The sequence below is a fragment of the Columba livia genome, chromosome 1 (genome assembly GCF_036013475.1).
Source record: "Columba livia isolate bColLiv1 breed racing homer chromosome 1, bColLiv1.pat.W.v2, whole genome shotgun sequence".
Taxonomy (NCBI): domain Eukaryota; kingdom Metazoa; phylum Chordata; class Aves; order Columbiformes; family Columbidae; genus Columba; species Columba livia.
The window spans coordinates 162,733,509-162,760,236 of record NC_088602.1 but is presented as its reverse complement, the minus strand read 5'-3'; the positions used below and the strand labels follow the sequence as shown (position 1 = coordinate 162,760,236).

Below are 26,728 nucleotides of genomic sequence, written 5' to 3'. Positions count from 1 at the left end.
TCTAAATGCAAGTGTGATCTGATAAAGAAGGAATTGTAGTGTTTTCCTTGTCATCTTACCGCTCTTCTATTAATTATTAATTAATTATTTATTAATTGACATTAACCCATAGTAATAGAGGGGTTAAAACACTCTTAATACCACATTTTTACCTGCCTGAACACCACTACATCTCTACATGGAAAAGAGAGATGAACTGGCTACATTACTTTAATCTTTCCTTTTCTTAGTGGCAGATATACAGAGGATGATACAGAATTTCTGTCACAGAGTCATTTTATAGTAAGTTTCCAAAAGTACCGGGTTTCATCAGAACACAGCTCACGTTTCTGCTGCAGAAAGTGTGCTGAGGTCTCTGGCACATTCATTGGACCTTTGCTGACCTAGGAGCTAAAGGCACTATTCGGGAGAATTTGTCAGCAATTTGAAATCCTAGCAGAAAACAATACAAGCTCATGAGTTTCACTGATGAGAATGCTAAGTTCAGCAACTAGAATTACATTAGAAGAACCTTTGGAAAAACTCTTCTAAATTTGTACTAATTTTTACATACATGTTAGGTTCTGAAATAACATAAGAAAAAGAGCGTTGATTTCCAATATTCTGCTAGGCTGGTGTTCTTAGGACCATAAAGAAGTGTTGGTGAACTGGTAACTTTATTTTTTTTTTAAACTAAATTCCTACTTTTTTTTTTTTAAGAAATACAACCTTTTTGAAATTCTCTACAATGTTATTGTTATTCTCTGCCATTTCCAAATACTATACAGCAGTTTCTATAAAAAGTCTTACTGATGTAGCAAAAAAATCTGTATGATATTCTACACAGTAACTAACTGTTACCATACTATGCTCCTAAGTGAGATAGACAGAAGTCAACTGAAGACTCAGTGGTCTTCAAACAAGTCCTGGAGTCCACAGCTTGAAAAATAATAGAATAGAAACAATGGAAAAATTCCCATTCTGGAAAATACGTCTCAGGTAAAATGATAATTGCTGCCAACTTGTCATCTGCTGCTGGAAACATTTTGGATCACATCCTCAACAGTTTTCTTATTGCTGACTACCAGTGTTTGTATGATACTGAAGATGTAAGATTTAAAAACTGAAACAAATTCTTTCCATTGCACAGGTGTGGGTTTTTTTCATCCTAACACACTTAAAAAAAAATAATTAAAAATGTGCTGTACCAGGTTTTTTGAAACTCTGGAGGTCAGACAATGATATCTGTCTATCCTGACATCTATCCACAGCCAAGAAACCAGTACAGTAACTAAAATGTATCAATTTCTTAATGTAATTACATTCTTTTTCTACAAATGCTCTATTCACTCTTATCAGAACCCTTCATTAGAAAAACAGTACCAGGGGTTTTCTTTCTTTTTTTTTTTTTTTTTTTTTTAGTGTAAATCAAAATTCTCCAAATTCCCTTGACCTCTTTGGAATTCCATGGAATCCACATAGCATGTTCAAATACAAAGAATAATTGGTCCCTTTAATATTTTCACTCATTGCTTTTTATACTGTGCAGAAAAAAATGAAATAGGCTGATTTAATTCATTCCATGATACCCTATGAAAGTAAATACTCAAGTGAACCTCAGAGGTTCAGTAAAATCATAAGGCTATCCCATAAGTTTGGATGTAGTAGATAACACAATTCATTTGATCTTTCCTGGGATTTCATGCATCTCAGTAGTACTACAGATGCCAAGTTCCTCCTCTGAAGTACGTGTGAGCAGTAAGGAACTCAGATCTATTAGAAAATTAGTTTAGAAGGACATCAATTTTATTTGCAGTTTGTTGTGTTTGTTTGAGTTTTTTTTCCTTTATTGGGCAGACTCCAATACATTTAAAAAAATATTTTTTTTCCTGCAAAACCTCAAATGTATCAGTGACCTAAACTGGTGCTTCTGTAAGACAATGCTTCATTCGATCTCTTTATTGTCATAGAGATTCACTGAGGAAATCAATAAACAAAACAACTTTCCTGCAGTTATTTCTACATTTGAGGTTTGATTTTAGCACATATACTACTTTGACTTAGATAGAACTTTTAAAAGATACCACAGTACTAACAAAAGAGGTGAAAAAGTATGTCTAAGGACTTAGTGGTTTTGTGCATTTGCTTAGATCCAAATTGCTAGGCAGCTGTGCACATAAGGAAAATCAGCATTTCTGAATTCATTTTGTTCTATTCACATTCAGTAAGATTTTTTTCTTTAATTTGGCTTAGAATTTTGTAGCTCCAGAGAATAAAGAAATATTGTTAATTCCTCCTTTTTCTACATATCTTGCAATGACTTATTTGATTGTATTTACCATAGTGTTTGTTAAGTTTGGGGTTCTCTAGTAATTGGAAGCCTATAGCACATTATTTTTTTCATCTGTCTGGTGAAGTCACTACTGGTCCTCTAGATGTGGTTGCCAAATATTGAAACAGATAACATTAATGTCACCTCATTTTAGCTATGCAAAAGCTGAGGTACTTGCTCTTGCGCTCTTGCTCTCTCATTAGTGGGAATAAGTGAATTCATCTTGCTAGTTTTAAATGTTTAGAAAATGTATGTTGCCCTCTGGAAGTTTCTATAACTACATGTTGACTACAGAAAAACTCCAGAATCTAGTCTAAATAAGAATCTAACACTGAGAAGGATAGAAAAAAATCAGACATTTTTGCACTTTTGAAGGCTAGCAAGATCCTAGCAAACTTTGTAGAAACTATTTTGATGAGCTAACATGCTGGATTTGCCATATTTGTACCTTTAACAAAAGTAAAATTAGTCCTCAAAATGCCATGTATCTTTGAGAAAATCAGAGATCACACTACTACCCTATTTAAGCTTTTTTTCTTTTGAGTTATCTGGCATCCAGTATTAACAACAATATGAACTATCCAGTGTTTATTCCAGAAGCTACTAAGAATGCACCCAAAACTTCCCAACTCCGGGTCACGTCATGTAAGTCTAAAATTAGCATTTCATCCTCAGTGGGAATGAACCACCGCAAGAAAACTCAGAAAACTTTAAGCCAAAATACATCACCACACAGAGGACAATGCCGACGCACCTAGTGTTGAGGTACCTGATGCCTTTACTCCAGTGTAACACCTCAAAGCCGCTTTTGGAAGAAGCAGCTGAGATTCAAGATTCTGGTCGTAAACACAAGCTTTCCGAGTTTTTTGGTGAATTCCAATTGCTTAACAAAAGGTACCATCTTACCTTGAGGAGTTAGCAGAATTAGGGTGAATGATGTATACAGTAGATGTAGGCTGAAGAGCCTATATGCATCTTCGACTCACAGCACCTGGCAAGGTCAGAATCTCAGTTCAGTTACTGCACTGAAATGAAACAACTCTCTGCCTTACTGTTCTGCCATATGGAGAATTTATTCCTCCTAGAATCAGATGCTTCATTTGAATGTGTTGAATGAACTGAGTTTCTGATCTTGCCAGGTACTGTGGGTGAGTCAAAGACACAGATCAACCGTAGATTACTTCGCCCATTAGCACAACTTGAGGGCACAGGCCCACTGTGTCTGTTAAGCCCTTTAATGGGTATCTCTTTCAGCTTTCAAATATCCTGCAGTAAAGCTATTAGGATCCTACTGCGGGGTATCCAGGTAATAGCCTGTCCTCTGTGTGTTGTACTGTGATGAATTTATTGAGTGGAAACTCTAGCAGCAGCAAAACTGTGTTCTGGATAAAGCCAGGGAGAAAGCAGCAGAAACTGATACCTGGAGTCAGAGAACTGGCTTGTGAGATGCAGAAAGGGAGCTGTCCTGGGATAGAAAAACCAAGCTCACGTTTTTTAACAGAGTATAATTTGCAGCAGTCTACTGCAAGCAAGATGTGCCAGCCGTAATGTCACAGGTGAGGATGATCTAGGATCTGACCTAGTGTTATTCTTAGGATATTTTTGTGCTCTGGAAAGGTGTAGATCCATGCTACAGGTCCTCACTTTGGAGCTAGAGACAGTGACTAATTGTTTATATGTTATCCCTAAGAAGGCAGCAAAAGAGACAAATTATTAAGAGAAAATGTGAATGGAATTTTTACCTTTTGTCATCTGTATCTGAGTTGGCCATCTCAGACTATTTTTGTAGCCAGTGAAGAGAAATGGACATTTTTAGGGCACAATTCATTTGATATTTTTTAGACAGTGACTTTTTAGTGAGATGAATCACAGTGAACAAATACTTATTTTTCTGCATTGGCTATAAATGTAGCCTAAGTGTGACTAGCTCAGACATTCGCACCATAGATGTCTCTGTTTGGTTGAGTGAATTTCATTGTAAGAAGACAATGAAAAACAACTCCAGTGTGTTCTCAAACAATGGGACATACATCCAACAGACATATATCTTGAAACTCAGTAATGGAGAAGTGGACTGAAAGTGTCACCTCATGAATTAGGACTTTGAGCATTAGTCAACAAAGTTATTATGTGCTCCTCTGTTGTAGTCTTCCCTGAGAGCCTTGTTTGGAAAGATTCCATGTCTCTTGTCATTAAGGGTCACTAAATTTATAATTTGTTAGAAAATCATAGTGTATTGGAGATTTTAGGAGCATTTACAGTTGTGTTTCTTATCATTATTCATATCATTCATGTCACTCATATCTAGCTAATAGTTTCCCCAAGTTTTGTATAATATCACTGGCAGCAAGAAACCTCTACAAAAAGTGATTCAGAGTAACATTGCAAGTCTGGCCAAAGTGGTACACATGCCATCATATAAGACTCATCATAAAACTCATCTCTGGATTTCAGACATACAGAATAGTGGAAAAGGTCATTTAAGCCTTTGTTGGTCAACATGTTTGTCATATGCTTAAGAATAAGAAACTCTCTTTACCACACCTGACAGATTTGCCATATCATGCAGCCATTTTGGTGATAGTTTTTCTTTAGGTTTTGTGGTTGGTTGGTTGGTTGGTTGGTTGGTTTTGAGGGTTGGCAGGGATTGGGGAGTGTTTTGCTTAGGTAACAAATTTATTTCTGACACAACCTAACAGATAATACCAAACATACTGTGAGTAAACAGATAAATTGAAGCTGGAAGAAAAATGAGATAAGCATCTCCTAAAAGAACTGGAAACTAATCAGCTACAAGACAGAGGTAGTAATCCCTTCTCCTTCCCTACTATCCCTTTTAATAATGGTGCATCAGTTTAATGAAATGAGGCTCCAGCTGCTCACTAGATAGCAGAGACTTCCATGGAGAGATGCATTCAGAAGTCTTCAGGCTTTGGAGAGATGTTCCCTACACAAATAGTTTTACTTGACAAATCATAGAAATAGGGGGTAGCATGGTCCTGCTCACTGAAAGCAGCTTTAGTCTGTGTGGTCTGACATGACTCACGTTCATGTTGCACATTTTATGGTACCTCTGTAACCATCTCCATTATTTATACAGTCAACATCAATTAATATAATAGATCAAGGCTAGACTAGCCCATAAATAACAAAGTCCACTGACAGCAAAAATAATTTTAATTCTTTCTTGATAAAAACCATATAAATGCAACCAAGGCTAGAGTTTCTGAATCCATTAATAGCTTCAGAGATATTGGTAGATTTCTGCTAGTAAACCTGGCTTTAGAATCAGAGCAAAAGATGAGATATTTTAGATGTATCTTGTCCACAACAAATTGCTGCTACTGAGAATAAATTGTCATAGCAGTATATTTTGCATGTGAAAACGTTGGAAGTTCAGCACACAAAACAATTTTTAAAAAAGACAACAAATATAGAATTCTATAAAGAATTATTTTTATCTTATAGAATCCTGTGCATTAAAACTTATTGATGTTTACTGGTTTCTTTTGACACACACACAAAAAAAAAAGGCAAGCCAATTTTTGGTCCCACCCATCCATACATGGTTTTCTAAACCTTCTCTATAGAATAAGTTATTTTATTGATCAGGAAGCTGTTGTCTGGATGCTCAGTGGAAAGCCTAAATGAAACACTTATCTTAGAAAAAGATTAGTAATATGGCCTGCAAAAAACCATTTTTCTCACATTTAATCACCTAATCTATTTTATGTTATTTCTTAGAGGTACCATGAACTTCACAGACAGATGGTTTTGTGCAAATAATGAATTACATGGCAGAATCTCGTCAGTCTGAGAGTTGCTCTATAACAGTTACCCAACTTTCTAAACTGACTTTTTCCTCTTCTGAAATAGTCAAACCTAGTCTAACTAGAAGGTAAAGAAGTTACCCAATAAAAAAATAATAGCTTTTTGATCTTGGCAGGATATCCCAAATGCACATTATTATCTAAGCTCTGTGAAACAATGTGTAAGGGTGACATGTTAAAACATCTTTCAATACCTGACATAAGTCCATTATATATCCTCAGACGTGCTTATTTATCACAAAAAATGTTACTTGTTCTTCATCATATGAAACCTTTCAGGGCTGTGTACCTTTGGTAATGCCACCTTCTGACAAGCCACAAACACTGCGAAGCAAGAAGAGGATGGAGAAGGATTATACAACTCAGTGGCTAGCATCACGTTTTGGGTTAAGGTTGCATCAAGTGTTTGGTCTACGTTAGTCATACACATATGCAACTGCATGGAGGCTCTATTTTTCTCTCCATATCAGGTTTACAAATGACTAAATTATTGTAGATGACACAAAACTAGGAAGAGTAGCTGATATGCCACAGGGTTGTGCCACAATCCAAAAGGGACCTCAGCAGGCTCAAGAAATAGGCTGACGAGAACCTCATGAACGTCAACAAGGGGAAGTTCAAAGTCCTGCATCAATAACAACCTCATGCACAAATATATGCTGGGGGCCACCCAACAGGAAAGCAGCTTAGCAGGAAAGAACTGGTGGTCGTGGTGAACTTGAAGTTGAAGAAGAGCCAGCAATGTGCCCTTGCAGCAAAGAAGGCTGTGGAAAAACAATGGAAAATTGGTGAGGAGGATTGTAAACATGTCCAAGTGACTTACAGCTGGGGTGTCAAAACACACATATGTGATACTAATTGTTGTTTAGCCTTGGGTGTTCGACAAGCAGAACATCTGAGTTTAGATAACATAGGCCTATGATAGACTATTGAACACACTTGACATTCTGGCCCTGCTGTGAGAAGGATAAAAACACAGTGGTAAACTACGCCTTTGTGAATCCCTGATCCAGACATGAAAACAGCAAGTTTGGAGATTCTCTAGCATGGACTGAGCTCCGTAGTGCCTGCATCCCCACTTGAGTGCCTCTGCCTGGGTGTTGCCTCAGGGCTTCCCTGATTGGTGAGGTAACGAAAATAAATTTAGTTGTTGCATTTAATCCACGGTTTTGTGGTTGCTCTTGCACCCTGTCTGTTCTGGCTCACAGTAAGGCAAATAGTATCCTAGGCTGCATCAAAGTACTGCCAGCATGTCAAGAACGGTGATCCTTCTGTACTCAGCACTGGTGAGACCATACCTAGAGTTCTGTATTCAATTCTGGGCTCTCCAGTACAAGAGAGACATGGACTTATTGGAGAGAGTCCAACAAAAGGTCACAAGGATGATTAAGCACCTCTTACATGAGGAAAGGCTGAGACAGATGGGATTGTTCAGGTTGGAGAAGACAAGGCTTGAGGGGAATCTCATCAGTGTATATGAATACCTGAAGGGAAGGTACAAAGAGAAAGCCAGGCTCTTTTCAGTGGTGCTCAGTGAAAGCACCAGAGGCAATGGGCACAAACTGAAATACAGGAGGTTCTGTCGGAACATTCTTTTACTGTAGTGGAGACAAAGCACTACAACAGGCTACCAGAGCAGTTGTGGAGTCTCCCTCCTCGGAGATGTTCAAAAGCTGCCTGGGCACAATCTTGGACACCCGGCTCCTGGTGACTCTACTTGAACAGAGGGGTTGGACCAGATGACTTCCAGAGGTCCATTCCAACCTCAACCATTCTGTGACTCTGCAGTTCTGTGAAATAAATACTTATCTTCTGTTAGGTGAGGCTAACCTCACCTAACCTGTTGTATAGAGAAAACTGTGACCAGATTTATCCAGGATCAGATGAAACTTCTGTCACTAAGCCTAACTGGCTTGGGTCAAACACTTACATTGATTTTCTTTTCACCACAAAAATAAGTTTGGCTACATGTCTGTGAAATGCCATTACAACAGTGATATCCTGGGTACTTGATTATGGCAAAGATTAAACTCTTAGCTACGAACATCGAGTAAGGGACTGTGGCACCTTGAGGCAAAACTTAGCTCACAGAATAAGTGTTGCTGAGAGGCTAGCTCATACACTCTGTGCTTCAGATGAAGAGACTGAGATCTATAGGGGTATCCTCAGACCAGGGTATCCCTCTTAGTTTATTCCGCTGGTGCCTAATAGGCTCATGGAATCTGGTTTGCCTGATAGCCTGTAGCATGTGATAATCCCTGTACTCACATACTATAGAAATACACTGTATTATAGTTGTCCATGAAGTTTTTGCTTGCTGTTGAATATATCAGTGCTTATATTCATGTATTCCTTTCATTGACTGATGAGTTAATGAATAAAATCTTTTGAATATTTATTTAACTGAATCTCCATCCTCATCTTTCTAGAAATTCTTTCCTCTGAATGGTGTCCAGTGCTACTTTCAATGCTCAAGGATTTCTGCCTTTATTTCTGACACAGCGTAAACGCCTACTACAGTATCTCTAAAAGCTTCTAATCCCACTCTCTCTGGATGTTACTGTGAGATGTCTCTTCCCTCTTCATGCCCATCCTGGATTACTTTCCCTTCTGCTTTGCCTCTGTGGAGCAGAACTTCAGAGCTATGTCAGATTTCTTTGTCATTTTTTCTTGCCTTCTAGGCTCTTTCCACATGCCAGTAACTCATTTTCTGTATCATTCTTCTAAAACACATCTTTTACACTACAACTTACTTGATAAAATATATCCAGTGGTATACACAGCCACCCATCAGTGATGGATTAGATAGTGCTTTACCATCTAAGTCAATACATCTTCAAACTTTTTAGTAATCTCTTCCCCTTGATTAGACTTGACTCCTCCACACCACAAGAAATACGTTACATTTTGCTCAGAGCGCTATGGCCAAAGTAAGCTTTGTGGCTCCACTTTATGTCACTCTGAAGCTGTCAGACATTAAATACGCTATATCCTTCATTACCCACATAGAATTTAAGCTCTTTACTTTGCTGTGTTATTTAGTATCTTGCTTCAGCTGAAACATCTGTTTCCTCGCAAACTCAGCCCTTTTCCAAAACTGTTGGGGTCTGTATATAACTGTATGCTGCATCGGTATTTGAAATAATCTCTCACTTTCTGTGGATCAAGGATCAATATGCCATTCAAATCCTTTTTTAAAACCTACTTATTTGCCCATCCTTTTATCAGTGTTAATTTTGAGTATTCTGTCTACTTATATACCTCTTTTTAAACTTTCTGTATAGAGAATAGAAATATCAGAAGACTTGATAATCTTTAAATTGTTTATTTTGAACATGTGGAGTTGTACAACAGTAAGCTATCCAAAAAACATACTTGTTACCAGTTTAAAACTCTACTGTCTGGATTTGTTAGTTGTATTCTGAATTAATCCTTCCTTTCCCTTAGACCAGTTTTTTTCTTCCCTGCTGCCAGTGACAGCAAACATCCTCCCTGTCAACCTTAAACATTTTATATGTACTTTCAGGCTTTCAGTAAGACAGTGAGTGAATCTTGCTGGAAGTCTATCTGAGCCCCATGGAACAGCCTATCCATTATAATTCTCCAGTTCACTAGTAACGATGGCTCAAATGTATATCACAACTTAAGTTTCTTTTTTTGTTTTTATTTTCACTGGGGTTTTGTTTGTTTGTTTGTTTGTTTGCTTGCTGGTCTTGTATAAGAAGACAATGACACATACAAAATTTAATAATAACAATGCAAATATTTTATTATTATAATTATTATTTTCCCTGAAAATGTTTCCTTTGCCATTTTGTAAAGAGGACTGAATGCAGTTCTTGAGGTATCATGTGCAGCTTTCCAAAAAGAAAAGCTGAAAAAAAAATTAGACAAGCATTAACAACTTCAAGTAAAGTAATTCAGTCACACAATGGTGGAATGGCTTGCCACAAGACTGAGGAATGAAATATCTGCTTCTGAGTGTATTAGTCAAACCAGGGACTTCAATAAAGTTCACAAGGGATTTAATAATCCAATCACTGTTTTTTTGTGTGTTATCTATGCTTTTTGTTGATATAACAAACAAACAAATGTGATAGTGGATCTATTGTACCTCCTGGAATACAGGCTCTGCAGTAACAGGCAAAGCCATGTGCCTGATTTGGAAATATTAAAGTACAAAAATATTGCAGTTGCCATTTCTGACAGCTATCCGTTTGACTTTTCTTGAGATGCTGGGGCACAGCACTCAAGTAGACCAGAATATAATAAAAAAATGACCTTTTTGCTCCATCTCTGTGCACCTGTAGATAGAAACAGATCACTGTATGGGTTAGGTAAAGCTAAGTCATTAAGTTGGGTTGGCATACTTAAGGGTAAAGGAATACCACAGGACCTTTGTATGTATCTGTTTGAGAAGCTAATATATCAGGAAAATAAACAATAATCTCTGAAAGCAGGACAAAGCACAAATTCCTAGTATTGACAGAGAGCAGCGGAGATTTAGAGAGGACTGAATTGGAAATGGTTCACCACAGTGAGTGTGCATATATGTGGTCTGGATAAACTATTACAGAGCAGGCAAAAAAAGCATTTTCCTCTGAGAAAGAGGAAAATAAGGACAAAATCTTGCTTGTCTCATTTTTTCCTCTTGGGAAGAGCTACATTGACACCAACATTGAAATAGGTTTTAAAATCTTAACAGCTTTAAATATTTTAATTTATTTTTGTTTTGCTTTGTTTCAAGGGCTTGGACTACTAAGAACAGCCTCAATAAAATGTCATTTGTGATTTTTTTTTTAAAAGAATTTTTAAAATTCTTCTGAGTGTCGCAAATTCAGCAAGAAAAAACATCGCGTTACCATGTGAAAATCAGTCTTGGCTTTTACACAGCTTTCACACATTTGCAAAGCCTATAAAGAAAAGCTTCTTCACACTGCAAAGGTATGTCATTGCATTTTTTAGCTCATTGTCTTTTCATTGCTGTATCATTTATGAAAGTTAAAAGAATTATAGTTTCATATTACTTTGTAAAAGTGCACATGCATATATGATAGTAGGACATACATGTGCACAGCGACCTGGGGTCTTAAAGAGTTCTCTCTGAAGAAACGGAGGAAAACAATTTGTCTCATTTAGAAAGGAAAAGATTTATAATTCAAGCATGTTTATTAATTATTACATTTAACTGCTTAATGTCAGCTTTATGAAACAAATTTCATTTATACCATCTTGATAGCTACTTAATTGTGCATGAGTAATGAATGCATAAAACGTTGAAGCAAATCTGTGACTTCAGAATTTAATTACTAATTGAAGCCTTTTTTTCAATATAAAAATCTTTGTTTTGAGTATCGGTGAATATTATGCTCAAATGATCTTACAGAACATCGTGGCCTCACTGTGGGAAATTCTGAGACTATTTTTCAGAAGATGAATGACATCACCTGCAAAAAGTGTAAAATTTACCTTTTTTCCTAGCAAATTTCACTTGCTCAGCATTTCACAATGAGGTGTCACAGATTGGAAACAGAGCTGCAAAAAGCAGCAGTTCTAGGAAGATGTAAGGAATTCTGTATGTGTTTATGTATGAGTCTGTGTATGTTTTTAGCCAAAGGCTTATAGTATGTCAAATAGTGCCTTCAGATAAACTGATAGGAAGGAATAGGTTTAGGAGGGGGTTGAAGTCTGTCAAGTGTGTGTCCGCACTGCCATCTGGTGTCAACGATGGCGACAGCGCCTTCTCCGTGGCACAGAGTCGATAACGGGTCACACCTTAGTTGGGGCGTCCTTCGGTTCCTTCAGATGGTATGGACCCACCAATAGGTTTTATGAAGAAAGAAACCTGACTGGGATGGTGATTCGCTTTTAACTGTTTCACGGACTCTGTAAAGCTGGAATGTTGTAATGACTTCGTGTGAAACCAACACAAGATACGCAACTGTTTTCCTCTGAATGATGGCCACGTTTGGCTCTTTCCACAAATCAGCTTTAGTAATGAGAGTCACATGTTCCTCCAGTCTCATATGCACAATTCTTTCAAATTCTTTTCCTAATCCAACATAATGATCCAATGAAAATTGTAATGGGGAAAAACTGATACATTCTAATATAACCAGTAAATATAATTGTATATCCTCTTCCTCATCCTTGGGGATTTAAGTCAGGCTGCTCAAAGCAAAGATGAGGGAACTGTGCAATACCAGAGTCCATTCAGCAAATATTGTATAGACAGTCATTCTGTGACTGAAAAAAAACCCACTTATTCCTAAGTTTTCCAAACAAATAATTCAATATTTGCAACTGTAGTGCACCTCTACATCTGAAGCTGTCAGTGACTGCAAGTACTTCAATGAAGACTCCTTGAATTTTCAACAGTCAGTCTAGTTTACACCATTGTCTGAGAAGTGTCAGTAGTTAATCTATCCAGTTATCATCTGGTAAGATTTTAAAACAGTGCATTGCTCTGAAAATCAGTAGCTATACTGTGAGAAAAAGAAAAAAAAAAAAAAAGGAAGATATAAAGAAATAAAAAAGAGAAACAAAATGAAACCCAAACTGTATGTGTAGCATGGTCTATTCTAAAATTGGGATAATCTTTCATTTCCACAACGGCCTGCTGGAACCCACGGACACCCAGCAATCAACGTGCTGTCACAGGTCGGGGAATGAGAGTTTGGAAATTCATTGCCCTGACAGCTCCTTCCTGATGTTTGTTTTCATTAGATGTTAACATAAAGGAAACCATTGCTGTGACTTAAGGAATAGCTACACAGGGCTTTTTCAGATTCAGGAGAGTCAGCCCATTGTAATTCAGTCCATCCTCAAATAAATAGGGACAGAAATCTATATTGTTATTAATTATTTTTCTTTTTCTTTGTGAAACATGTAAGTTGTTCTTATTGTCAACATAGTGATTTTTAAATCATTTTGACTGTCCATTTACTGTAGTTCATTTTTAATCTATATGGACAAAATCTTGCAGCTAAATGTTTTTGTTACTAACACTTGATGTATTTACCTCCTTGTTCTCTAGTCTAATGGACTCATATTTTATGCTGTTAGATATAATTAATCAGTTTGTCAAAGCAAATATAGATTTAATCTTGCACTTGGAAGGTTCTTTGTTATTGAGGCAGAAAATTTTCTATATGACATGATAAATCTTTTATGGAGCTCCTAATTTGGCCCATTTTCTGTCAATTTAGATGTTCATCACTTTCAAAAATGAAGGTATCTAAATGCGGGGTTTAACCACTGCACATGCATTGATATTTACTGCTTCACATAGGCTACATTTAAACTCTCCATTTGTACATTACTTCTATATAATAAATTTGATAGAAAAATCAGACATTATTATGGACAATAGCCAAAATACATTGGTACAAGTAAGAACATAAATAATGATATATTATAATGCACTTTTTAGATAAGAATCCCTCAGTTTGGGCAGTCTGTTTTGGAGTCTGTTTCTTTAGTTTGTGTACAGGTCTTGTTCAAACACATGCAGTACTACATAAACTAATGCTTTTGATTTGGTAGCCAAGAACAGCATTCACCTTGTTTTAAATAGTAAAATGACTGAACCAAATATGTAACATTGTGATACGACTAGACAATCGCCTTTCTTGATCTCGACTACTGAATGGCTTTCTGATCCTCTATGCCACCCTTCTTTGTCTGATTCATCTAGTTGGGGCAGTGAGGACTTCCCAATACTCTGCTTAGATCTGTCTGGTCTAAGGTAGACAGCCATCTTTCTTCTTCTGGAGAAAAAGATACCTCCGGTGAAAGTTTTTCCATCTAGTACAGAGGTCTAAGGCTAAGGGATGCTGTACAGTCTTGCTACTGCCTTCACACTGCAAGTAAGGTCCCTCATTTGTGCCTGGCAGTTCTAGTATCCAGAACTCTCCTATTTTCAATGATACTGAGTCATGCAACAGCTTCTCCCTTGCCTCTTGGCCTGAGCTGTTTTTGGAAGGAGACATGAGTACACAGGGAAACAATGCACAAAATCATCCCTTACCATCAAGTTGGGATCTGACAGCCATACATGGGAAACTAAACTACTGATGCACTCCTGCCACAGTGACACCATAATTCCAGCCTAAAATGAGTAGGACAAAGTGTGCTTTTTTTCTTTTCTGACAAAAGAAAGAAAAAAAAAGGAATCTTATATTATAGTTAAGATTGTGTATTAAATTTGAAGATGACAATGATTAAATGAAATTAATTCCATATAGTCTATGCATGTCTGAAGTGATTTGATATACCTGAAGGTAAGTTGTGTTGCTATCATGTTTATCAGATAAGGAGTTCTTGTAATATTGCGGTTTTCTTTCACAGGTGACACTGCTATATGCCTTCCTTCACATGAGACACAGCTTGAAATATTTTGATAAAATGAGATGCTTGCGGAAACGAGCAGCAGTGTCATTCTTAGGAGTCCTTGTCATTTGCTTGCTGTTCATGAACTTGTACATTGAAGATGGTTATGTTTTGGTAAGTTTCTTAGATTAAAGCAATGATCCTGGAACAACAGAACAGGACATATCCTTAGTGAAGCAGTAAAGTTTCATAATTCCTGCAATTTCTCCTATTAGTGTATCATTAACAGTGAAGTATCCTCAAAATATGTCCTTTATGATGAAGCTATCTTATCAATAGGCACTGTACACAGTGTGTGTCAGTAAGACCCTAGTGCTGCTTTTCACAGAAGTAAATGTGCCATTGTTTATTTGAGGTATGGGAGACAATGAACATAGCAAAACATGAGATATCTCTATCAGGTATCTTCCTTGGAGTCAAAATATCCTCTATATTTTCAATACTTCTGGCATTGCCTCAATTTTAACATTGAAAATTGCCTAGATGTGAAACAGTCATGCAAGCTAGGACCTCCTTTTCCAGTCCACACTGCAGATCTCTTCTGTGAACATGGTATTAAACAATATTACAGAAATACCATTATAGAAGAGAAATTACATTATTTCAATACATTTTAAGCTTCTTCATAAACAATTTCTTTTCAGTGCTTTTATTTTGTGTTTTTTCTCATTTTCTGTGCCTCAGAATTGAGTCTGGCAGGTTCAGTGCTACAGCATCAACAATTAGACATAAATGATACCTAGTGTAGGTTTGTGATTGTGAAAAAAAGATTTATGGAAAAATTTGTTAGGAATTTCAACAAGTAAACTACTGCTAATGTAACATGACTCTACAATTTAAATGTGACCTATGGGTGTCTCAGTCCTGAATGCCAAGTAAGTCCTGAAGACTTGATTAATGGATTCAATTACCAGTTCTTTGGATGTTGGGCTGGGCCCAGTAAAAGAATATGGTAGCTTAATAACTGGAGCTTGCAAATAGTAAAATGACTAAACCAGATAGTCCTCCTTTTTGAACTGGAGCTACCAAGTGACTCTGATCCTCTGTGCCACCCTTTGTCCGGTTCATTGATCTGGGACAGTATGGGCTTTCCAGTATTCTGAAAGGTGAAGTCCAATCTCATTAGGATCTGAAAAGAAACGTCACAGTATGAAAAAACTGCAATACACAAATAGCAAAATCCTTACATTAATTTATTGGAATCATAGATAACTTGCTAGTGATTTTAATTTAAAATATTTTACTTTTTATTTATAACAATATTGTAAATATTTATATTACTAAAACTATGCTAGCAGTTTTTAAACTATTGAAACGATAACCCATACTTCTAGCATATTACTCCATTATAGACATATTGCTTTCTCTAACAGTACTTGCACTAAGTTTTTGCACTATGTTTTATTTATTCATAATTTCTTGGTTGTGATCAGACTGGACTTGGCTTATCACATTATTTTTTTTTACAGTGATATTTTCCCTGATGCTTCTTCTCCGTTCACTAATTGCTTCAGTGTCCCCCAGATGTTTCTGAAAGTGCTTTTATTATCACTGCTAATGGTGTTCTTCTTAGTTTGTTTCTGAAATCTTTTTCCATCCTATTTGCCAGCTCCCCAGATGGCTCCATGTCTTATTCTTAATTTGCTCTTTTTTCCCCCTTTTTAAAAAATTCACTCTCTTTCACTGCTTCTCTCATCACAGTTCTGGCATGTTTGCATTCATGTAGCTCCTAGCCAAGTCTCTTGGCAAGTCTCCTGACAGTTCTCCCAGATCTCTTGATACCTTTATGGTTCATCAAGCGTTTTTCAAATGTGTTAGGCTGTTGACTTTTTAGTTTATATATTTATTTATTTTTATTTTCAACTTTCCTGACCATGTCTGCCAGCTCTGTTAACTTGTCTGGTGTGTTTGCTGAGGTAAAAAGATGAGAAGTTTCAGTGTTGGGGATAAGGAGAAATACACGTGAGGATAACTTTCAAGGACAGCAGGCTAACCAGTTTGCCTCAGGGAATGGGAATCTCAAAGTCCTCTGAGCCTCGAATGCCTTCTGACTGTCCAGTTGTAGCAAGTCTCCTGCTGGAGTATCTCCTGAAGGCATCTGATGGAGGGAGACAACTGACCCTGAGTTTATCTTCTCGGTCTCAGGCAGTGGTTGAGACTGGGATGTGAGGCTGGCATCTCTTTCACCAGATCTAAGATGAGATGACTGTTTTTTTTCTGGGACATTAGAATATCAAAGTGAGATTCCTTGTGGCAAATATTAAGAAGGGAGAGGAGAACTTTTCCTTTTTGATCAGAGACTTACATGTCTGAAGAATCCCTTCACTGTTTTCTGCAGAGTGTTTGCTGTGGAAATGGAAAGTAAGAACCAATCTGGGAAAATTGCTTAAGAATGTTTGATAAGAAATATACAGCACTGATGCAAGTGTGTCAACAGAGTAGTTTGAGCTGCTTCATCTGCAGCATGTGAACCACATCTGATCAAGTATTTTTAAGACATACTGAATTAAAATAACCAGATATCACAACATATGCAGCGATTTTCTATACATATTCTGAGTTGTAGTGAAACATGCCTTCTGAACATTTCTATGAATATTAATCATTGTTTGGGGCGTTATGAAAACAATAGAACTATTGCTTTATAGCTGACAGAACAACCTCAGCAGCCCAGAATATGTCTGTAAAGATTGGAGAACTTCTGGCACTTCTTCCCATGGCACCTACAGGAAATTTCCAAGATCCAGAAAACACTGGACTGTAAATTAGAGGTTGGTTAACAAACAAAAGCCAGAGCCATCACAGAAAAAAATAGAGAAGACAGCTAAACAGAGCTAATCAGGCTCTTCAGCTTTACTGATCTCTGCATAGTAGTCAGAAGTAGAAGAACCAGAATTTAGATTTGTGGAAAGATACATACTACAGTTTTGCTTTTCATTTAACAAATGAATAAAATCATCAATATTAATATTATTATTATTATTATTATTATTAATAATAATAATAATAATAATAATAATAATAATAATAATAATAATAATAATAATAATAATAATAATAATAATAATAGTTTAGCCACAGAAGGCATTTCTTAAGGAGAAAAGGAAAGGAACAATGTTGTGGTGAGTTCAAATGTTTTGCTTGTTAAAATCAAAACATTTTGTCCTGACACTATTTCTAAGCATGTTTAAACTTTTCATGTTTCAGCAAAATGGTTTTCCATTCCAAAAGCTTCTTATGAAGCTTTTCTGTAACCACTGACACATTATGTTTTCACATTAAAGAAAGGCTTGGTTTAAAAAAAGGAAAGTTTTTGAACCAGCTCTTTTTTTTTTTTGTTTCATTCAAGAGCTTTCAAGAAAATCTCCTAAAGTTTTGGAGCATTCTCTTCCTAGCCCACTGGGTTACATTTTAATCTGGAACCTGATCAACACAAACCTTCCTTTCATAACTTATGAGCAAATGCAAAGTAGCATAACAGCACTAGAAAGAAATTACTGGACAGACATTGCAGACCAAGAGAGAGTAACAGTGCAGGTAGATGCCCCCGGCTGTCCACCAAAGACCCTTACTAAGCTCAGAAATAGTTCTATGAAATAATAATAATGAACTTGAAATGAATGTGGGCTTGGTTTACATAAATATTTGGTTTTGCTATAAAATACATCTTTGACACGTGTTTGAATATTGATGCCATTAAATATGAAAACTGTTTACTGTTTCTGTGGTTGTTCTTGTTAGCTGCAGTACTGTTGCTTCACAGTGCTCCCATTTAATGACAGATCAGGAAGTTTCTAGTGTGTTAACATACTGTATATATCAGAAGAAATTAACTCATTCATACACTGTCCTGTCATCAGACTACAATCAAGCAGTGTAAATTAAATAAGCATTCCTACCTTTAAATTCAGTTTCATGACACTACAACCCATTAGATATTTTCCCGTTTCTTAAGACCTGAGGAATAAGGTTTCCCTGAGACCAAACAGAGCTTATGGATAGGGCTTTTCTGATGAAGCAACTCTTTCCCTTGTGTGACTTTACTCAAGAAGCCTTTTGGAAGAAAAAGACAGGAGAAGGAGGCTGGAAAGGGAGGCATGCTGATAAATATGCTTTTTTTCTATGCCATCAAACACCACCCAGAGAAAGCTTTGGCTGTCTGGACAATCACATGTGATTCTTATCACAAACCCAAGTTGAAGCCTATCAGAAAAACAGCAAAATGAGCCAGATTCCAGGATCTAGTTTCATCTTTCTGTTGCAACAGTTTTGGTGGGGTTTTTTTTAGTCATTGAAAACATTTTCAAAAAAATGTCCCCCCCTTGTCCATCTACAAAAATTTTCCCATCTGTTGCTGACTGATGTCTTCTTATCCCTATTTTGAATACCGCAGCAATTTTGGCAATAATTTAGTGTTTGCAACCTTTCCAGAGCTTTTGCCCAAAATATTTTCTTTTCCTATTACTGTAATCTGAAGGGTTATGGTAGAGTTTCTGTAGCCAAAAATGCATGATATTCAGTAATGGGTTTTGAAAAAAATGAGGTGACAGCTATATGCTTTCATGAAAGCTGACACCAAGAAATGTTATTCTTGGAAACCTGCCTCTCCACGTTTCCTCTCTGGCTAGAATTCACAAATGTGTTTCTCTCTCTCTCTCTCCCTCTCTTATTCTTTTTGTCTTCTCACTAATAGGAAGGGGACAAGCAATTAATCAGAGAAACAGCCACGCACCAGCTCAACTCAGAGCGCTATGTTCACACTTTTAAAGATTTGTCTAATTTCTCAGGATCTATAAACATTTCCTATCGCTACCTAGCTGGCACGCCTTTGCCAAGGAAAAGTAAGTAACTGTAATCTGAATGTTATGAAATGATGTAATTTAAAAATAGGTGAAATCCGTATAGTTCCTGTGGTATTTCTAGGCAAGAGGGGGTGAGTTAAGAAGTGATGATCTCAGAGAATTGGTGGGACAGCTATCTCTCTTTGCACAGCAGTTCCTGGACAGCTGCTAGTTCAGCCCTAGTAGTGACTGCCCCACAGCCTGGTTACCTTCTGAACAAACGCCCGACTTGTAGTTGTCCTGCAGGCAGACCCTGGATGTTTTGTGCAAGCATATTTTTGTGGATTTCCCCCCAGACCAGAGGGAGGTTATTTAGAAAGCAGGAGCAAGGCACGTGCTGGTGGTGCTTTGTAACTGCCTTCTGGGACCATAATATCAGCCTCTCTACAAACAGCAAATCCAGTCTAAGGTATGGTTGCAATTGAGCAGATACTCCCTTTGGGTCCCCTGTTCTGCCAGTCCAGCAGCTTTGAATGGATGTCCTTGTTGCTGTAGCTGTCATAATGAGGGAGGTAAATTGTGCTATTATGGGGACAGTAAAAAAGGATTCTTCTTGCAGACATCTGTAGATAGCCTACCTAGTTATCCTGACTTCAGACAGGGTTCAAGACTTCCATCTCAAAGTGAAATATGGCCATAGCTAGCTTTTAGACAGGTGTTCTTTGGCTTCCAAATCAATCATTTGACCAAGATAAACAGGGCTCAGAAGTCCAAGTAGAGAAGGTAAAATAAAATCATCTGTGAGTTGTTGATCTTCATAGAAAGCTATAAAGTAAAGTTTGTTCAAATTAGGTTTGAGAAATTTGGAGTTCTGTAGGCAGCATAAATGGCTTCTGGGGGTTGTAATTCACTGTACAACTGCATGTTGAGCAGACTTAAGCCTTGAGGGAAAATCTGAATCACATTGTCAGAGCAGTCACAAACCACAATATTTTAAGAAAGCTGGACTAGGTTCAACTAGAGTGCGCTCTGTCTGTTATAAAGTCTGATATAAAGTCTGAACTTTTTTACATCACAAGTTAGGAAAAAAAAAAGAGATCTATTAGCAAATATCTGAAAAAAAATTATTTGGACTGCTGGTAAAAATGCAATTGCAATGGCTCCAAAACAGCACAGTTGAAAATTCTTCCCTTATAATTAAGATGCATCTCTTTCTAAGAGAATGCAACAGCATTACAAATCATTTATACAAGCACAGGTATGCAGTAGTAAGTAAGTTCTTTTCTACTGCAAAATAATATCTAAATTACATCTTGCGGGAGTGACTTCCCTGTAAAATGCTCAATCAGTCCTGAAAGAAGGTTAGAAGAAGTATTAGCAAGAAAATATTAGACAAAACCAGTTAAAAATGAACACACAGAAAAAAAAAATCCTTGCCACATCCATAAAACTGTAAAGTTATGCATAATTGTAATTAGTCTTGTACAGTGCTTAAAATGATGAAAGTTTAGCTGTGTTTTTGTGCTGCATTTCATAGTTCTTTGCTTTAAAAATATTGTGTGAATCATATCTCATAATACCCTTTCTTTTAGCAGATTTTACAGCCTTATCATTGTCTATGTGGTTTCCTCTACCTGGCATATATGCGCACATTGCTTTGGCTTTTGTCCACTACATGCCATTCCTTAGAGTTAACAAGTGAATGTTTAATGCAATAGCCTCCATGTGTCCATTTTCTTGCAACATGATTCTTTTTTCATGAAAAGGTAATGAACGTCCTTTGTTGCATGCAGCTTAGTAAGTTCTCATACCAAATTTCTCAATCTTCACCATTCAAAAAGTTTATTTAATATAAACACAGCTCTGGAAGATAGCTTTGTGACAAAATGGTTTCTGATGTCAGACATTCAGTTTTTGTTTGAATTGTCTTTTTGTACAGGGTACCTTACAATTGGGCTATCCTCTGTGAAACGGAAAAAGGGAAACTACTTGCTTGAGACCATTAAGTCCATATTCGAGCAGTCAAGTTATGAGGAACTCAAAGAAATTGCAGTGGTAGTGCAGCTGGCAGATTTTGATTCAGCCTGGTGTGAAGGGATGGTCCAGGATATTTCACAGAAATTTGCACATCACATAATTGCGGGCAGATTAATAGTTATCCACGTCCCTGAGGAGTATTATCCTGTACTGGATGGCCTCAAGAGAAATTACAATGACCCAGAGGACCGTGTGAAGTTTCGATCCAAACAGAATGTAGATTATGCTTTCCTTCTCAACTTTTGTGCTAATCTTTCTGACTACTATGTAATGCTAGAAGATGACGTTCGCTGCTCAAAAAATTTTTTGACTGCTGTTAAGAAAGTTATTACCTCACGAGAAGGATCCTATTGGGTGACTTTGGAATTCTCCAAACTGGGGTACATTGGAAAGCTGTATCATTCCCATGACCTCCCACGCCTGGCCCATTTTTTGTTGATGTTCTACCAAGAAATGCCTTGCGATTGGCTGCTCATCCACTTTCGTGGGCTGTTAGCTCAAAAAGAAGTGATACGTTTTAAGCCATCTCTGTTCCAGCACATGGGATACTATTCGTCCTACAAAGGAGCCGAGAACAAGCTAAAGGATGATGATTTTGAAGAGGAATCATTTGATATCCCTGACAACCCACCTGCAAACTTGCACACCAACATGAATGTATTTGAAAACTACGAGGCAAGCAAGGCTTACAGCAGCATTGATGAGTATTTCTGGGGCAAAGCTCCTTCTACTGGAGACTTCTATGGGATTGTATTTGAAAAACCCATTAAAATAAGTAAGATTAAAGTTGTCACTGGAACTGAAGACCGGCAAAATGACATTTTGCATCATGGGGCCCTGGAAGTAGGAGAAAAGATTGTGGGAAGTAAAAAAGGGAGACAATGTACTACTTACTTGAGACTAGGGGAATTCAAAAATGGGAATTTTGAAATAACAAATCTAGAGCACAAAGTTTTATTTGATATTAACTGCATGAGAATACTTGTTACCAAAAGCCAAAAAGAATGGCTGATCATTAGGAGCATTAGCGTCTGGACTTCTCAAACACCAAATCAATAAAGTAAAGCCACCTGAGAAGGTACAGGGTGAATACAATCACCTGGGTCACAACTGGTGCCATTCCCCAGAAAATCTGACATTTTCAACTCTTCACTAGAGGCACAGAAAATCTGTGGAAATCACAAATCAAGCAAAGCAATTTATTTTTTACTAGTTTGGCCAGGCAATATATGAACACTTCTTTGTTGAAAATTTTGAATTTTATAGGAAATGTGAAGTTCTCAAACCTCACTTGAGATCTTGAACTGCTTTTTTATTATAATTTCTCTGTAAAAGAGATCTTCTGGACTAAACAGAACAAAACAAAACAACGCATCCAATAATTACCAAAAGGTTTAAAGCTATGACCGGTACGTTGTGAAAATGAATTGGTTTGAGCCTTATGCACATATAAATTTAAAATGTTACGGTAGTATGCGTTTGTACAATAGTTGGTGATGTGTTTCTTTTAAAGACAGATGTGACAAGGAAATCTGTCCTGAAACTGACAGTTTCATTCTGAGCACTGTAAGAAAATAGTGTGGCTGATCACTGCAACTTCTTTTCAGAAGGGAATGTATGTAAAATTATAAATCTGACATGACGACTATGTAAAAAATAGATAATTGCATCTGTTATTCTGTGCCAACAAATATCCTTTGTTCTTTTTCCTGGGTCCTTTCACTGAAATGAGCACTACTTGGTTTCTATATTACTTAGGGGACCATTTTACTCTCCTTGTTAAAAAAAAAATGCCTCACTTTAAGCAAGCATTCTGCTCTAGTACAGATGTTGCTATCAAACCCAAGCACCTCAAGGGCAACATTGTTCCTTTAGACAGTCATCTTCACATATCTCAGCTGCAACATTTTCTATCCCTTCCAGATATGCAAAACTCCCCATGAGAAATTTACACACAGCTGGATACTGCAACACACTTTCAAAGGACTGTTACGCCTTCCAAATCTACATGTCCAGTACATGTATGATAAAATCATAAAGTGTACTGAGTTAAACAATTGGAGGTGAATGTAATAACCAGTTTTTCCTGGATCATCTCTAGCCAACAGAGCAGATGCAAGATGAAGAATCTTGATTCAATGAAAAATTAATATGTTTCTACATTTTTTTAAAGTTTTTAAATTAGTTTTCTAATTCTAATCATGTTAGTTTTGTAGACAACTTCCCACTGCCTCTGGTTGTTCCCTGTAAGCTTATTTTGTCTGGCTTCCGCCAATGAGCAGAAAAGTCTCCACGACTTCAATGTCAGTTCTGGGTTTTTAGTCCATCACACAAGGAGGTTGTATAGCTGTATGGTTTATGCTATATGCATACATATGTATTAACAGAATCTATGGGGGGTTTTCTCTAAGAAATTCTCCAGAGTGTTTCTGTGGACACACTAAGAAATCAATGAGAATCAAGCATGATGCAGATGAGAATTGTATTGTCAGTCTCATGAATACTATGATTATAATCTAATTGCATATATGAGTTTTAGTTAAATCTGGAAGGCAAGGATTAAATGTCAAGAATGCCTGCACTGACAAAGAGTGAGCTAACTACTGTTCTCAGTACATCCAAAGCTAACATTTCAGAAGGGTAAATTATTCAAAGATCTACATGAAACAGCAATACAATTGCTCTTTCTGGTTCATAAATCCTGATGAATCAGGTGCAGGTCGGGAAAATCCCTCAATACAGAGGTAAAGTACATTTAAAAATATATCTTCTAATATATGCTTCTACATAATTCAGAAAAGCATCCTCTTCTCAAAGAAAGTCTTTGTTTCTTTTTTTCCTAATGCACACCTAAATCTCTAGTCTTCATATACCTATCTTTGTTAAAAGAGATTAAAAGCAATTTTCAATCTGAAAAGGAAAACAACACAATATTTTAAAATGAAAAATACATGTTAACCTCAAATGGTTATAAATACTTATGAATGACTTGCTTTTTACCAGTGATCTTCCACAATTATCAAATCATTAGTTGATAATTAGACATCAGTGAAAATAAGTTTTTTTTAAATGAACTGTCATTCTTCTCTTTTTCCTTTCCTTTTTTATTAACTGTTAGTGCTAAAACAAACATAACTTGGTTAACCAGGAACATTACCAGTCTGAGAAAGTCAAACCAACAAATGTCAAGTGAATGCCCTCAAAGTAAGCTTCCTTAGGAGTGGATAGTGGCATGTGCTGGGAATGAGAGGCATGCACCACTCTTCTTGTTGAATTGGAGTTGATTTGGAAAAAAAGCAACTGGCAATACATTTATTCCAGGAGAGGCAAGAATGTGTTTCTATAGGTTAGTGTTTTGAGCACTCACCTTAGTGTCTGAGTTCCAGCTCCTCCTTCACAGAATGCATATTTTATCCAACTACTTCACATGAAAAAAGCTGTCAGATTTTGAAAACAGAACTTAAGTCCATAAAATCAATAACTGTTTTTACAGAGATTTCAGAAAGATATATTTGAAGATATGTTTTTTTTTCATGTGGTAAGAAAAGTGATTACCCTCTGAAAGTGAAATATTTAATAAGACTTGTATATGTTCAGTAATATTTCTCAATGTTTTGCCTTTTTTTTTGTTTTTTTTGTTTTTTTTTAACTGATGAAGCAGAAGATTAGCAGTGCCACAAAGCTCTGTTCATTGATGTATACAGTTGGTTATGTTGGTGTGAATTTCTTGGATTCATTTGTGGACTGAACATCAATATTTTCATACTGAAATGTCAATACTAAAAATATTACATTGTGGTCTGCACACTGATGGATCTATTCATCACTAACATACATGTATTGTTCCTGCTGTCATTGTTTGGGATTCCTCATTTTATAATGTCCCTGGGCCATTTTGTTTTTAACTAAAAGCCAGTTTGTCTTCTATCTTTCTTCACACAGTATAATCGCTCTGACATAGGGAATCCTTGGGAAGTAAAATACTGCTCACTGTGATTTGATAGAAGAACTGAGTCCTTACTTTAGTGCAGAATAAACAAACCCAGAAAACAGTAATTTTCAGGCAAAACAGTTTTAGCATATTTACTATATGTACTATGATAAAGATAATTCACTAGGGTGCTATATGAACGTGTTATTTTTTTATCAATGTTCTAACATGATGCTCTGCTTTACTCTCTGTTTAGTATTCTCTCGTGTTAGATACTAATGGTTTTGCTTTTATAAAGGGAAATCCGGAACTTATTCATTATTGAGTTATTAGAAGTTAAATAAACAGCAAACTAAAACAACTTAGAAAACATTTAAACATTTCATCTTAGAAAACAATTAAAAAAACCCCAACATGGTTGGGGTTAATGGTTAATCCATCCTAAAAACTGCAGATGCAATCAGTTTTCACTGTGAAGCATTTGAGACATTCTGATGGAGATGATAATTCTTACTATTCTCATGTTAAATTTGCAGTTCTGTTAGGCTACATTTCAATAAATATCAAATTATGAGTAGTGATGCAGATCACGTATCATGAGCTCAAGCAGTGTCATATCCTCAAATGGTACAGTGTAATGTTTTGCAAAGCATGGGTAGAAAATGCATATGTATTATAATGAAAACAAATTAAGTTATTTTTATGTCATATTCTATGTACAAAGACTAATGAATTGAAGTGTCTTCACCATTCCATCAGCTTCTCAGAAAAAGAAAAATAAGGTGCTTCATCCTTGTTCTTCTCTCCTTAGTCGTTGGAGATGAAAACTATGAAATTTCTACTCCCTTCTTTGGAAGCAGGACTGACCTACATAGCATAAAAGACTGAAAGCATCGATTTTGTATTTTATTATTTTTTTTTTAATATATAAACAAAAATTAGTCTTCTGCATTTTAGCTTTAGCCAACCTGGAAGGTTGAAATGAAAACAGTCTCCAAACAGACGTATTTTGATATCTCTGGATGGTATTTTCCAAGTTCTTGCCTCTTTTACTAGTTTTATCACAACAAATAACTTTCTGCGTCACTTGGGCATTCATGGCCTTTAACAGCACAGTCAGGCATGCAGGCTAAGGTGAGATTGCTGCTTCTGCTGTAAATGGAGAGAGAGAGGAACATATCCAGAGTCATCTCAGCCTACAGTGGTTGTTGAAGATCTGTGCTATGGAATTTCTGGAATACATGCCAGAGTCTCTGCTTTGACATACCAAGGCTGAGGAAACTTCCTTAACAATCTGTTTCTCTGTGCTGACTACGATGGGAGTTTATGCAGGTGGTTTTGCCTGAATGGTGGTTTCCAAGATAATTAGAGATACAGGAGATTTGTTTCTTTTACATGTTTACATATAATACATATAAATCTAGATTTAAGCATGTATGATACATAT

At 36.6% G+C, this 26,728-nt stretch overlaps 1 protein-coding gene across 9 annotated transcripts in view; it reads left to right on the top strand.

Annotated features, from left to right (window-relative positions):
* MGAT4C (MGAT4 family member C) overlaps positions 1 to 24,950 on the top strand; it is a 400,149-nt gene extending 375,199 nt beyond the window's left edge. For 8 of the 9 annotated variants that reach the window (XM_065041925.1, XM_065041911.1, XM_065041901.1 and 5 more), the window contains 4 exons: positions 10,889 to 11,085; positions 14,491 to 14,646; positions 19,226 to 19,373; positions 21,253 to 24,950. In XM_065041925.1, coding sequence (XP_064897997.1) covers positions 14,518 to 14,646; positions 19,226 to 19,373; positions 21,253 to 22,409 — 1,434 coding nt within the window. In that variant the 5' untranslated portion in view covers positions 10,889 to 11,085; positions 14,491 to 14,517 and the 3' untranslated portion in view covers positions 22,410 to 24,950. The remainder of the gene's footprint in view (positions 1 to 10,888; positions 11,086 to 14,490; positions 14,647 to 19,225; positions 19,374 to 21,252) is intronic. The other variant, XM_065041931.1, reaches the window with a different exon arrangement.
* Positions 24,951 to 26,728: the final 1,778 nt, after the last annotated feature.